Source organism: Macaca fascicularis, chromosome 15, assembly GCF_037993035.2.
Source record: "Macaca fascicularis isolate 582-1 chromosome 15, T2T-MFA8v1.1".
In the NCBI taxonomy this organism is placed as follows: domain Eukaryota; kingdom Metazoa; phylum Chordata; class Mammalia; order Primates; family Cercopithecidae; genus Macaca; species Macaca fascicularis.
In genome coordinates this window covers 125,067,078-125,082,500 of record NC_088389.1, presented here as the reverse complement: position 1 = coordinate 125,082,500, position 15,423 = coordinate 125,067,078, and the positions used below count along the sequence as shown (strand labels likewise).

At 40.2% G+C, this 15,423-nt stretch overlaps 1 protein-coding gene, 1 long non-coding RNA gene and 1 pseudogene across 4 annotated transcripts in view; all 3 read right to left on the bottom strand.

The window, feature by feature from the left end:
• LOC102137919 (uncharacterized) overlaps positions 1–15,423 on the bottom strand; it is a 226,383-nt gene that overhangs the window by 82,541 nt on the left and 128,419 nt on the right. The window lies entirely within an intron of this gene.
• On the bottom strand, positions 6,400–7,791 carry LOC102137287 (large ribosomal subunit protein eL32-like). Its single transcript, XM_065531104.2, has one exon. The coding sequence runs from the start codon at positions 7,736–7,738 to the stop codon at positions 7,331–7,333; it is 408 nt and encodes a 135-aa protein (XP_065387176.1). The 5' UTR covers positions 7,739–7,791; the 3' UTR covers positions 6,400–7,330.
• LOC102123707 (ATP synthase subunit alpha, mitochondrial pseudogene) lies at positions 13,296–14,757 on the bottom strand (annotated as a pseudogene).

Sequence of the window (15,423 nt, the reverse complement as noted above, 5' to 3'; positions counted from 1 at the left end):
AAAGGCAGAAGAAATTGGCAAAAAGAAAGGGGTAACAAGTTCTGAGTGAGTCCAAAACCCAAAAGGGCAAGCAACATTAGGTCTTAAGGCTTGAGAATAATTTTATTTGACTCCATGTTTTACCTTCAAGGCAGACTGGGGCAGGGGTTGGATCCCCAAGGCTCCAAAGGCCACAACCCCATAGTTTTGCTGGGCATAGCCCACACCACAGCCCTCATGGGTTGGAGTCTCTGCCTGCAGCTCTTTTACACTGGCATTGCATGCTGGTGACTCTAAAATGTGGAGGTCTCCAGCGTGGCCCTGCCCTATGGTTCCAGTAGACTTTGTTTTAGTGAGTACTCTCTGAGGTGGCCTCACTCACACAGCTCCACTGTGCATTTCTCTGGTGGAGACACTCTATGGCATTCTCTGAAACCAAGGGGAGGAAGCCAGGCCTTCAAAGCTCCTGAACTCTGTGCACTTACAGAGTTAGCACTACATGGATGCTGCCAAGTGCTATGGCCTATACCTTCTGAAGCAGTGGCTTGAGCCACACCTGGGCCTACTTGAGCCATAGCTGGGGAACCAAGGAGCACTGTGCCAGAATGCAGGGAACAGAGATTTGAGGTGACCCTGGATGGTAAGCCTCAAGTTCCCAAGGGCATCCTGGGCCCCTCCCTCAAACCTGTTCTGCCCCCAAGGCCCTAGAACTCTGCCTATGAAAAGTGTGGTGGCCTCGAAGATCTCTGAAATGTCTTTGGGGTCATTTTCCCATTATCTTGATAAATAGCTCCTGGCTTCCTGCTATTCACACTAATCTGCTTATTAGACTGTCAATTGTGCACAACCTTGGTTTTCTTTACTAAACATGCTTTTTTATTATTTACATGGCCAGGCTGAGAATTTTTCAAATCTTTACATTCTTTACATGTGATAGCTTCCCTTTTGATTATAAATTCCATCTTTAAGTCATTTCTCTCTTTTTGCATTTTGCTAGGAGCAGTTAAGAAAAGCCAGGCAATTCCTTCAACACTTTGCTGCTTAGAGATTTCTTTCATCAAGTATCTTAGTTCATCACTCTTCACTTCTGCCTCCCACAAAATACTGAGGCAGGAACATAATTCAGTCAAATTCTTGGCTACTTTGTAACAATGATGGCCTTTCTTCCAGTTTCCAGTGAGGTGTTTCTCATTTCTCTCTAAGATACCTAATAAAGGCCCTCACTGTCCATATTCCTACCAGTATTCTGGTCACAACCACTGAGATAATATAAGAATTTGTCTAAGATAAACTAAGAAGGTTCAGGCTTTCCCTACAGCTCTCCTTTTCTTCTGAGCCCTCACCAGAATCACCCTTAATGTGCCATGTTTGGCCATACAGGCTTTTTCAGTATTCCCTTTAAAATGGTTCCAGCCTCTACCCATGACTCAGTTCCAAAGCTGCTTCTACATTTTCGGGTATTTGTGGTAGCAACATTCTCCTGGTATCAATTTTGGTCTCAGTCTATTTGTGCTGTTATAACAGAATACCACAGACCGAGTAATGTGTAAAGAAAAGAAATTGGCTGGGTGCAGTGACTCATGCCTGTAATCCCAGCACTTTGGGAGGCCGACGCAGGGGGATCACATGAGGTCAGGAGTTCGAGACCAGGCTAACCAACATGGTGAAACCCCATCTCTACTAAAAATACAAAATTAGCCAGGCGTGGTGGCGCACACCTGTAATCCCTGCTACTTGGGAGGCTGAAGCAGGAGAATCCCTTGAACCTGGGAGGTGGAGGTTACAGTGAGCCAAGATTGTGCCATTGCCCTCCAGCCTGAGCAACAAGAGTGAAACTGTCTCAAAAAGAAAAGAAAAGAAAAGAAATGTATTTTCTCACAGTTCTAGAGGCTGACAAGTTCAGGATCAAGGAGACAGCATTTGGCATCTGGTGAGGTCCTTCTCACTGCATTCTCACCTGGCAGAAGGTAGCATGGCGAGAGGGCCAGATGCTGTGTGAAGCCTTGTTTATAAAGACCTTTATCCCTTTGATGAGGGAGGAGTCCTCATGGCCTTAAAGGCCCATCTTTCAATACTGTCATACTGGCCATTAAGTTTCAATACCTGAATTGTGGAGGAGACACATTCAGATCACAGCCACAAGCCAACGTGATGTTGGAAGCTCATGGACATTCTTTTTCGATTGCTTCAGTTTTCTGGTGAAGTAGGAAGCTAAGAATGAGACGGGGAGAGGAGACGCTGGCATTTTGATGAAAGAAAAAAGAGATAAAAAGTGTTGTCTAAGAGAAAGAGAGGGTAAACAGGTGTGAAATGTGTGATGCTTTGCGGCTTTAAGGGCACCTGTAATATTCAGCCTTCACTTTAGAGACGAAGACCGTAAGTCCTGGAGAAGTGATGTGCCCATCCTTGATCATGTGACCAATTGAAGTGGAGTCCTTACTAGAACTCAGGACTCCAAATGGCCACCTCAACAATATTTCATGTATGTGCTCCATGTGGTCTTCTGTGTTATAGTTTAGCTACTGAACATAATAGATCCCCAACTCAAAAAGGCTATTTTTAATACGTTTTTTACATGACTGTTCATGATATCATCTTTATGGAAAAAATAGACTTTCACTTTGAGACATTTATTTTTTCCTTCAAACCTGTCTTGCAGATTCCATCAGTAAAAATGTCTTATTTATTAAAAGTACAAAGACAGACTTTGAAGCAGAAGTTTAAAATGCCCACCTGGGAAAAACCAGATGAAAGCTTCACGATCCAGTTCTATGACAGGTGAGCCAGCAGCAGGCTCCCCATGTCTCCTAAGACACAGGCTTCCACCAGAGAAAAGAGAACATCTAAAGTGCTTTAGTGCAACCTGTCCAAAAGTAAACTTTTTCTTTCTCTGGTGAAGAAGACAAAAGGAAAACTTTAAGTCTACTCGAAGTTTGTAGAAGTATGACAGCTCTTGCCTAGCAGGGAACCTGTGGCTGGGGCTGGCTCCTAGAGTGGCCACGATGATAGGAGGGGCACACTAGGATTGGCTCTTCAGCCAGGCCTCCAGACAGGTATGGGGGGCACCAACTTTGTGTAAGTACCTTCCCATTCATTTTGAGAGCCACAGGGTGCTTGCTATCTGGTGGCTTTCAACTCCCATCGTCAGCCCCTCCTTGGAGAGATGTATTAGATTAACACTTGCCATTGAAGAGCAGTTTGGTGTCTTATTACCTTCTTACAAAGATCTAGAGCTGCCTTTCTCTACCAGCGCTCCTCATGTGAACCACAGAGCATGGGAAGTGATATGAGTGACTGTTTCAGCTCATCAGAGAACGACTACTTGCACGTATAGTCGTTGCTGTCAGTTGTCTAGTCCCAGAAGAGGTACAGCCACTCACACATCTTTCCAAAATTTGTGAACTCTGTTTTGGTACAGCAAGGATGATGCTTGCAAAATGCTGAGACAGGCAACCACTACAGAATTTTTCAAGTCTAATGTATTAGAAGATATAGATATGTTAAAATGTTAGATATGTTAAAAGTTATCATTGTAATCAGAAAATGTGTTGCTTCTTTAAACTGTGATGGATCATTATACTGATAAAATTTAGTATTCACTCTATGGGAAAAAAACCCAAGCTCTGCTCCAAACACTTTATTTCTACATTAATTCTGCCACTTTCATCTTTCCCCCTTCCCTCACCCTTTGGAAGGGTGAAATATTTAAGTTGAAGAGAAAAATCTAATTTTAAAAATAATTTGTTTACAACTTGTTTTTCATTTTTATATTATCTTTGTATCCTATCTATAAACAGAATCAGTAATGAAAGCCATAGATTATGATGGAAGAGCTTCTTAGGTCCATGCTAAAAATGAAACAAAAGTGTATACCTTTACTAGATGTCAACATAAAAATTATGCATATGATTAAAGAAACCCATAAATAAGGGGGAAATCTCATAGAAGTGAAATAAGATTTGAATATGGAAAGAAAAGGACACAAAAGTCATTCCGCATTCACAGAAATCTAGTTTTCAGTATAACATCTCATGACACACTTTTGGAACATCAGTAGGTAGAATTTTTTTTAGCACAGAGCCTGACCACACTTTCTTTCAAAAATATGGAGTTAATATGTCACTCCTGAAATCATTATTATGATATTTATTTCCTCAATGTTATACTGAACACACTGAATTTAGGACTGAGGTAAATGAGAGTTAGTCTCCTAGTCACAACTATATCTTTTACAGCCTAAGAATTTTGCAAAAATCAAAGCATAGACATAAGTTCACTTCTATCCATCTAAAGAAGCACAAAAAAAAGAGATGTTTTAAAAGGTCATGTCATAGGTGGGTATAGTCCCATTGTTTAGCTGTCTCTCTCTTGACTCTCTGACCTGGAACATTGTGGGGATTTGCCTGATTGCAATGGTTGCAATTCCTGGTCTCAGTTCTCTTGACTCTATCCTGGAAGCCAGAAGTATTAGACAGAAAAAAATAGAGACCCGAATTTTTTTTTTTTTTTTTTCCTGAGACAGTGTCTCACTCTGTCGCCCAGGCTGGAGTGCAGTGGCGTGATCTCGGCTCACTGCAAGCTCCGCCTCCCAGGTTCACGCCATTATCCTGCCTCAGTCTCTCGAGTAGCTGGGACTACAGGCGCCCACCACCACACCCGAATAATTTTTTTTGCATTTTTAGTAGAGACGAGGTTTCACCGTGTTAGCCAAGATGGTCTCAATCTCCTGACCTCATGATCCACCCGCCTCAGCCTCTCAAAGTGCTGGGATTACAAGTATGAGCCACCATGTCCAGCAGAGACCTGAAATTTTTTAGAGAAAACATGTGCAGATAGATATTTAACTGATTAATGTCCTCTGTTAATTACTTGAACATTACTAGCCAATACATGTGAGCTTTTGCAGACAAAGGGTTGCAGCCATGTAGTCCAATTCTTGTTGGTTACATGTCAACAACCTGTGACCCACTGCACCTGTAAAATACTGTTAGCCCTATTTTCACTCTCATTATTTAATACAAATGATCACTGTTCTTATTATTTTCTCTTCTCTTAGTTTTCTTACTCTCAGATTTTTTCCACCACACCATCTTCTTCTTGCATAAACCTAACACCCTCTGCTGGTATGTAACATTCTTTATTCTCAAGGGCAGCATCTTAAAGGGCGTTTCAGACCTTTGGGTCTTACATTAATTTAGTTGTGGGTCCACAGCTGGGAAGCTCAGTATCAAGACTGCCCAATCACTGATAAGAAGAGGTAGACAAGCCAGCTGGTGATCACACTTGACAAGGGCTAACAGTGAACTCCGCCTAGGCGACAGGGAGGGCCAGGAACAGGGGCGCATGCTGTGAAGGGTAAGCCCTCAAGGTGAACAGCAGTGAGGTAAGGGCTTATTCCCTCCTCGAAGATTTTGTTATTATCTTGCCTCTCCCCAGATACAATCCTTTAAAGGTTTCTTATTTTCTTTTTAAGAAAATTCTATACTTCCCTCGTTTTCAAGGCCATCTCCAAATTGGCTTCAAAGGGTCTTTCTATTCACAGCTTCCATTAGTCTCTTCCAGGCTCCTACGCAAACAAGATCATTTATTTATTTATTCATTTTCTTAAAAGTACACCCATTTCCAGCCTCATTCTTGGATCAGGCCTAGCATGGCCTTCTCTCTCACATGTGCACACACTAACCAACTAAAGATGGATTCTAGATCTCCATCATGAAGACTTCTTTAAGCCTGTCAGGGAGGAAGAACCTTCAAGCTTATCATGAGGAAAATATTTTCTTTTTTATACCTCTTCCACAGAGAAATCTTTACCTTTCTATACCATTTTTATATAGCTTTTAAGTTGTGTCACGGATATTGTAGTGTCCCTATTAACCTCTAAGCTTCTTGAAAAAAGGAATTGTGTCTAACCCTTTTTCTGCCTTAACCATAGTAAAACTTTACTGATTGAAGAATGAACGTGGAAGGATGTTTTTGGGAAATAGCCTTTTGTTTAATACTCAGTAAGTTGGTTTCTATCTTATCTCTTCATAAAACTCCACAAAGTGACAGAATTCCTTCCTTTAATTGAGATCATTTTCAGCTCTAGTCTACCTCCAGATGGTCTGTTTTAAATTAATGGCTAAAATTTTACTACTCTTGAGAACTTGGGCAAACTAATCAACTGTTCTTAGTTTCAGTGTGCTCTTTATAAAATGAAGGAAACGTTAATACTTCCACTGCTTTGTGAGGCTTGAATGAGATGCGAGTCCCTCAGTTCATCTCAGGGCCCTGTGCTCAGTAATCATCCACTCTTAGGACTGAGCTGAAAGAACAAGCACGTTCAAAGAAACAATGGGGTTTACTTTTTTCCCCCAAAAAAATATTTTTATTGTTTGGCAACCAATAAAGAGTACATAATTCTTCTATCTCTTCTTTCTCTTTTTATTTAAATAAGCAGGCAATCAAACATATAGTTTTTTTTTTCCTGTTAAAAACATATTCATTATGTAGACAAAATTTAAGAATGTTAGAAAAACTTCAATGTAGTGACAATAAGAGTCATATAATTAGATATGCCTGTGTTTTAATGACTATTTTGATTTACATGATACCAAGGGTCTGTGTAGGAAGATAAGTTTGGCCCAAAACAATCTTAGCTGAAGCAAATGCAAAACAGGAAATTTAGACACAAGGAAATAAACACTAGTCCTAAAGTATGCTCTTTAAAATAGCTTTAACGCAGCATAGAGCTTTGCATCTATATTTGTGAACAAAATTATCCACGCAGCTGTCCAATATCTTGCCAGAATTGTAAACTTCAAATTAGGATGCAAACTAAATGTCACTCAAGAAAGTGGTCATGAGGCTGGACTCAGTCGTTGGTAATTATTCTTGACTCATCAGCAAGGGCAGAGCTGATTTTACCATTTCGTTAACAAATCACTTCTGAACAGTTTCCTCCCAGGTGCTTAAGAATGAAGAAGTGGCCGTCAGGACTGCACTGGCGATATTTTTCAAAATGTGGATCCCTGGTCATATTAAAATAAAAGATTTCCCCCCGTCAGGTTAGCAGAAATGTAAAATGGACACTGGAATTTAGATGTAGAATTTTGTGTCAGAACCACGTTTGATAGCCAATTACATACATCTGGCCCACAGTTAAGAATGTGAACTAACAGCATGAAGAGCCAGACATCCTGGGTTCAAATCCCAGCTCTGCCATATAAGGCTTGGCCTTTCTGTGCCTCAGTGGTCTCATCTGCAAAATCAGGATGATATCATCCTCCAAGGACTACTGTGAGGATTAAATTTCTTTTTTTTTTTGGCAGTTTTTACATTTATTTAAACAGAAAACGTGCACACGAGCTGTCTACTCATTTTCTTCACTGCACAGCCTGGCATTGGGGTTGGTGACTCTGATGGCCAGTTGGGCAGCTCTTTCCATGATGGCTTTGCGGTTCTTGGAGGAAACATTGTGAGCAATCTCGGCACAGTAAGATCTGTTGCACATCAGCAGCACTTCCAGCTCCTTGACGTTGTGGACCAGGAACTTCCGGAAGCCACTGGGCAGTATGTGCTTTTTTTTTTGGTTGCTCCCATAACCAATGTTGGGCATCAAGATCTGGTCCTTGAATCTTCTACGAACCCTGTTGTCACTGCCTCTGGGTTTCCACCAGTTACGCTTAATTTTGACATATCGGTCTGACTGGTGCCGGATGAACCTCTTGGTTCTTTTTTTGATGATCTTGGCCTTCACAAGGGGTCCGAGGGTGGCCATGATGCCAAGGAGGAGATGGCTGCCACCTCCATAGGCAGCGCCCAGGAAGAGAGGATTAAATTGTTCATATGTTTAAAGTGCTTGGAACGCAACACACACACCCTGTGAAGTCATTACTATTATTATTATATTAACACTTCTCTTTTTGAAAAAGGACACTTTTTCTATTAGTTAAGACAAAACATGCCACATACTTGCAAATTACTAAAACAATTATTGAAATTAAAATTCTGTAGGAGAGTGACTTAAATTTTCTTTGTAATCAGAATGGATATGCCTCCAGCTCCATTCTTGAAGCAGGATGCATGCCAAGGTCAGAAGGAAAGTGACTTCCGCTTTCACAAACCTGTGAGAGAATGGGATCCGGGATGAGTCCCCCACTCAGGGGCTCACCTTTCCCACCGTGTCAGGCAACACATCAAGGAGGCTCAAGTTCTTTCAATTCAAGGAATACACATTTCATTGCTTGAAAGAGGACATTTTAAATGTTTCTTGAAAGGTTATACAGCATATTATGACAGACTTAGGACAACAAACAATGCTTCTGTTAACAGAGTTCTCTGGCAATGTTATTGAGTCAACTGCTCAGTAAGAAGATGGTTAATACTGAGTGACAACTTGATTAGATTGAAGGATGCAAAGTATTGTTCCTGGGTGTGTCTGTGAGGGTGTTGCCAAAGGAAATTAACATTTGAGTCAGTGGGCTGGGAGAGGCAGACCCACTCTCAACCTGGTGGGCACCATCTAATCAGCTGCCAGCGAGGAGGCAGGAGAAGATGGAAGAGCGGACTACTGAGTCTTGCAGCCTTCATCTTTCTCCCATGCTGGATGCTTCCTGCCCTCGAACATCAGACTCCAAGTTCTTCAGCTTTTGGACTCTTGGACTTACACCAGTGATTTTCCAGGGGCTCTCGAGCCTTTGGTCACACACTGAACGCTGCACTGTCAGCTTCCCTACTTTTGAGGTTTGGGGACTCAGACTGAACCACCACTGGCTTGCTTGCTCCTCAACTTGCAGACAGCCTATCATGGGATTTTACCTTGTGATCGTGTAAGTCAATACTCCTTAATAAACTCTCTTTCGTATATACATATATCCTATTACTTATGTTCCTCAAGAGAACCCTAATACAAGGGATTAACATCAGAATTTTGAATTCACCTAAAAGCAAGTGAGGTTCCATGAAGCAAGCACAAGAATGCCCTCCAAAATGTACCTGAAGTTAAATGGAAAGTAAAAGAAGAGATCCGAATTTTTTTTATATTACTAGAATGTTGTTTCTTATAAAAGGCATACTTTAATTCAGTAAGTAATTTGAGAGGGTCTGAAGACTAAACTACAAGTTAAAAAACATTGCCGGCTGTGTGTGGTGGCTCACACCTGTAATCCCAGCACTTTGGGAGGCTGTGGCAGGTAGATCATGAGGTCAGGAGTTCCAGATCATCCTGGCTAACAAGGTGAAACCCCGTCTCTACTAAAAATACAAAAAATTAGCCTGGCATAGTGGCACACGCCTGTAGTCCCAGCTAATCAGGAGACTGAGGCAAAAGAATCACTTGAACCCAGGAGGCGCAGGTTGCAGTGAGCCGAGATCGCGCCATTGCACTTCAGCCTGGGTGACAAGAGTGAAACTCCATCTCAAAATAAGTAAATACATAAAAATATTTAAAACACAGATTTTTTTTAAAAAGCATTTGGTAGCCTGATCAATAACTGGAGAGAGAAAAAGTAATGCTCCAAGAATAAACTATTATATTTTAATTCTCAAGTCATTTAAATTGATAATTTTATGGGTCCTTGCACATAAACAGCTGAAATGTTAAATCAATTCATTAAAGTGTGCATAAATTCACTAAATGTTCTTAATCATCATTAAGCCTTAAACAACCTGTGACATCAAAATGATTACAAAGAAACAGTCATAAATTACTTTGAGTTATCAACTGTATATTTAAATACTGGGATACTGGTAAGTTATTTGGTATTTTAGGGGATATTAAATATTCCATCTCTAATATAATTTATATTGTGTCATGCTTCCTGTAAGTTTTTAAACAGAAACTTTAAGAAAGTGATTATGCACTTAAAAAAAAATCATATCAAGCAATATAAAATCTGAACACCAGATTGGTACAAAATGTGACTATCACATAAAAGTAACCTGGCATTGAAAATGAGAAGCTGTTACCCTGTGAAATTATAATGTAAAAACACACTAGACAAAATGCAGTATCTTGAGCATAATCTGTTATGAATTCTGAAATTGTGTACAAAATGTATACTGTATGGATTTTAAGACCTCTCTCACATGCAGACTCTTGACATACCTGGCCTGTAAAAGATATACAGGCTGACAGACCTAGGAGAAAAATTGCTATGTTCTGAGCCCAATGTGCCTCTTTGGTCCATAAGTATAATTTACAAGAACAATCATGATTCTTTGATTCCAAACTGTTGCCCCAATTATGAACCGATTGCTCATACCTGTGGCACCAGTCACTCCATCAAACCTTCATTCTGGGCTGCACACTCCTGGGAGGAACCATAAAGGAGGTTTGAGGGCAAATATCCTTTGTGTTAGGATCTGGCTCATGTCCACATCCCCCTTGCTGGTACTATATTCAGTCCATGAAGACCTACTGGATTCTAGAGCTTTGTAGTAGATCTAAAACTCCAGAATGAGTTACAGAATTTTACTTTGTGGTCCTTCTGTTTCTTAGCATTTTTGTCTTAATCAGTTCAGGCTGATGTAACAAATTACCATAAAGTGGGTGGCTTAAACAAGGAATATTTATTTCTCATAGTTCTGGTGGCTGGGAAGTCCAAGATCAAGGCATCATTATATTTGAGTTCCAGTAACTACTGACTGCAGACTGCTGATTTCTTGTTTTATTCCTACATGGTGGGAAAAGAGCAAGCTAGTTCTCTGGCCTCTTCTGTCAAAGTTGTAAAATTTCATATTCAGACATATAAAAGTTATAATGCTTATTTCAAATTGAGAATCAGTAGGGTGATAGGCATGTTAGCAAGAAACATAATTATCTCCATATATAAACTAATTTTAAATATTACAGTTTATTTTTCCAGGTACTAATTCCTTGGATCTTATAAAATGTATACTTCAGAAGATCCCTTTCCTTGTTTCTGCTTTTTATTCCAATTTTATAACTTCTCATAAAAAATGAAATAAGATAAATTTAAATGCTGTGTAATTCATCTATCTGGAAAAGAACATCATTCTTCTGACAACACTGAACATGTAGATGAGGAATCACAGTGGAAAAAAGCTATCCTAGTGGGACCAAGTATCCCAGTGGTCACAGACTTAAGGGAAGGGATTCAGGATGTTAGGGATGTAGGGGAGGAAAAACACCATTCACTTCCACCATCTTTTTGTCCACAGTCAATTTTGTCTGAGAGTAGTGATCGCTATAGAGGTGAAGAGTTAAGAAATACAGAGATTCATCTTCATTTCTGACCATTTCACCTCCAAATATGCATTAAAAGCACTAGTGTAAACTAATTTTATTACTCTTATCCTCCTGCAAGCCTGGAGGACATTGCCTGTGTCCCCCCGCCACATTGATTTCTTCAACCAGTTTTTTATTCCATTGTTTCCACCCCGACATAACATAAAAGACAATATGGAACATACAAGTAACATTTATATCCTGGAAGGCTTTCTCTACCTCAGAGAGATGACAGATGTCTCCATGTATGAAGTTGATTCCTTCCAGAATGTTTTGAGCAGGGATACTTATGTCAAACAGAATCACATGGACTCCCCTATGATTCAGAAACAGCCTAGAAACCCAAACTATCTACCACTTCCTGTAATGACAACAATTTCTTTTTAAAAAAAATAATTTTGACTTTTATTTTGTATGCAGGGGATATACCTGCAAGTTTTTTACACAGGTATGTGCTGTAATGCTGATGTTTAGGATATAGATTCCATCACTCAGGTAGTGAGCATATTACCTAACAGGTAGTTTTTCAACCCATCCCCCCTCCCGCCCCTTCTAGTAGTTCACAGTGTCTAATGTTACCATATTTATATCAATGTGTACTCAGTGTTTAGCTTCCCCTTCCAAGTGAGAACAAGCTGTATTTGGTTTTCCATTCCTATATTATAATAATTTACTTAGGGTTACGGACTCCAGTTGTATCCACGATTCTGAAAAGAATATGAATTCATTCTTTCTTATGGCTGTGTAGTATTCTGTGGTGTATATGTACTACATTTTAAAAATTCAATCTACTGTTGATAAGTACCCAGGTTAATTCCATGTCTCTGCTATTGTGAATAACGCTGTTATGAACATACAAGTCTATGTGTCTTTTTGGTAGAATGATTTATTTTCCCTTGGGTATATGCCCAATAATGGGATTGGTAGGTTAAATGGTAGTTCTAAGTTCTTTGAGAAATCTTCAATTGCTTTCCACAATGACTGAACCAATTCACATTCCCCTCAACAGTTTATAAGCATTCCTTTTATCCACAGCCCCACCAGCATCTGTTGTTTTTTGACCTTTTCATAATAGCCATTCTGACTGGAGTGAGATGGTATCTTACTGTGGTTCTGATTTGCATTGCTCTGATGATTAGTGATGTTGGACATTTTTTCATACATTTGTTGGCCGCTTATATGTCTTCTTTTGAGAAGTATCTGTTCATGTCCTTTGCCCATTTTTTAATGAGGTTATTTGTTTGTTTGTTTTTTCTTGATTTAAGTTCCTCATAGGTTCTGGATATTAAACCTTTGTTGGATTCACAGTTTGCAGATATTTTCTCCTATTATGTAGGTTGTCTGTTTACTCTACTGACAGTTTCTTTTGATGAGCAGAAGCTTTTTAATCTAATTAGGTCCCACTTGTCAGTTTTTGGTTTTGTTGCAACTGCTTTTGGGGACTTAGCCAAAAATTCTTTGCCAAGGCTCATGTCCAGAATACTATTTTTCCTAGGTTTTCTTCCAGGATTCTTATAGTTTGAGGTTGTAAATTTAAATCTTGACTTCATGTTGAGTTAATTTTTGTATATGATGAAAGGTAGGGGTCCAGTTTCATTCTTCTGCATATGGTTAGCTAGTTATTCCAGCACTATTTATTGAATAGGGTGTCCCTTTCCCATTTTTTGTGGGCTTTGTCAAAAAGCAGATGGCTATAGGTATAGAAACACTTCTGGATTATCTATTCTGTTCCATTCATCTGTCTTTTTGGTATCAGTACCAAGCTGTTTTGCTTACTGTAGCCTTATAGTATAGTTTGAAGTTGGGTAGTGTGATGCCTCCAGGCTTGTTCTTTTTGCTTAGGATTGCTTTAGCTATTCGGACTTTTTTTTGGTTCTATATGAATTTCAGAATAGTTTTTTTCTAGTTCTGTGAAAACTGACATTGATGGTTATAACATTAAATCTTTAAACTGCTTTGGGCAGCATGGCCATTTTAACAATATGGATTCTTCCAATCCATCCGCATGGAATTTTTAAAAAATTTATTTATTTGTGTCATCTGTGATTTCTTTCAGCAGTGATTGGCAGTTCTCCTTGTAGCGATCTTTTTTTTCACATTATGGAATCTTTATTTTTCACGTGATTTCTGTACATAAGGAGTATGAGAGTAACCCTTTCACAAATAAAACTAATTTACTAGAATAAACAATGACAAAACTGAACTGGCATTTGATGTGAATCCATAGGATTTTAAGCTTCAAATCCAGCCAAGAAGTTTGTTACAATCTCTTTCAGCTTTGCATCTGATTCTTCTGAGATCTTTCTATCAGCCCTGATAGTGCCCAACAGGGCTTGGTGCTGGCTGACAACATGAGACAAGAAAGCATTCTCAAATTATGTAATCTTGCTGGGCTCCAGTTTCTCAAGATAGCCCCTTACATTCACATGGATAACTGCTACTTGTTCTTCAATAGCCATGGGAGTATACTGTCTTTGCTTCAGCAACTCAGTTAGACACACACCACAACTCAAAAGTTGTTGAGTGGCAGCATCGAGGTCAGAACTGAACTGGGCAAAAGCAGTGACCTCACAATATTGGGCCAATTCCAGCTTCATGGTACCTGCCACCTGCTTCATAGCCCTGGTTTGGGCAGCAGATCCAACACGAGACACAGACAGACCGACATTAATGGCAGGGTGGATACCTTTGTAGAACAATTCTGCTTCCAAGAAAATCTGTCTGTTAGTGATAGAAATGACATTCATTGGAATGTAAGCAGACACATCACCGGCCTGTGTTTCTATGACTGACAAAGCAGTCAAGGAGCCAGCACCAAAAGCATTGTTCATCTTGGCTGCTCTCTCCAGCAATCGGGAGTGTAGGTAGAACACATCACCAGGATAGGCCTCATGACCAGGGGGTTGGCAGAGCAACAGAAACATCTGATGGTAAGCAACAGCCTGTTTGGATAAGTCATCACAGATAATCAAAGCATGTTTGCCATTGTCTCTAAAATACTCTCCCATGGAACAGCCAGTGTAAGGAGCCAGTTACTGAAGTGGGGCAGCATCCGAGGCCATAGCTGACACCACAATGGTGTATTTCATGGCATCTGCATCTGTAAGTCTCTTCACCAACTGGGCAACAGTGGATCTCTTTTGACCAATAGCAACATAGATACAGTACAGCTTCTTCTTTCCATCAGATCCATCATTGAAACATTTCTGGTTAATGATTGTGTCAATAGAAATTGAGATTTTCCCAGTCTGTCCATTACCAATAATCAGCTCACGCTGATCATGATCAATTGGCACCAAGCTATTCACAGCCTTAATGCCAGTCTGCATTGGTTCCAGCACTGAAATTCAAGGAATGATTCCAGGGGCTTTCAAACCAACTCGCCTATGGGTCTTGGAACCAAATGGACCCTTTCCATCAATGGCATTACCAAGGGCATCAACTACACGACCCAGCAGCTCCTCACCAACTGGAACGTCCACAATGGCTCCTGTCCTCTTCACTGTATCTCCTTCCTTAATTAGTTTATCACTTCCAAACACGACAACACCAACGTTGTCAGGTTTGTAGAGATCTTTAACCTTCTTGATTAGCTGTATTCCTAGATATTTCATTTTTGTGTGTGGCTACTGTAAATGGGATTGTGTTCTTGATTTGGCTCTCAGCTTGAACATTATTGGTGTGTATGTAACCAGCTCAAATCCAGCTGCTCTCCTCTCAGAAGTCAAAGCATGAGAACTGAGGTGTGGTGAAAGGAAAGCAACTTTTGTTGGTCAAATGCTAGCAGATGGGAGAATGTCTGGGCATAAGCCTTAAAAGAGCCATCTCAGCCTTCTGGGCTGAGTGAAGGGATTTAAGAAGGAAAAAGGTATGGGGATATGAACATGAGTAGTGAAAAGGGAGTGCATAGCTGCATGTCTTGTTCCCATAGTTATCTCAAGTCATCGCCCATCTAGAGATCTGATTTGCATCATCCTGACTTGGGCATAACTCCCCTTGAGTGGGAAGATCTGCGGCTGGGTCTCTCTGCCTTATTTGCTTCAAAATTGGCTCCTGGAATTTCTAAGCAAGCACATAGTTAGATGGGCAAGCACTGTGCACAGATATGTCTGTTGGGAAAGGGCGTAACGAATCTTACACTACAAGGCTACATTCTGAGATTAGGAAGGAGAGGGAAAAAATAGTTTAAAAATGTATTTCGAGGCTGAGGTACT

Excerpts from the sequence above, each read along its gene's own strand:
- LOC102137287 (XM_065531104.2), bottom strand. The coding sequence starts at position 7,738 with ATGGCCACCCTCGGACCCCTTGTGAAGGCCAAGATCATCAAAAAAAGA.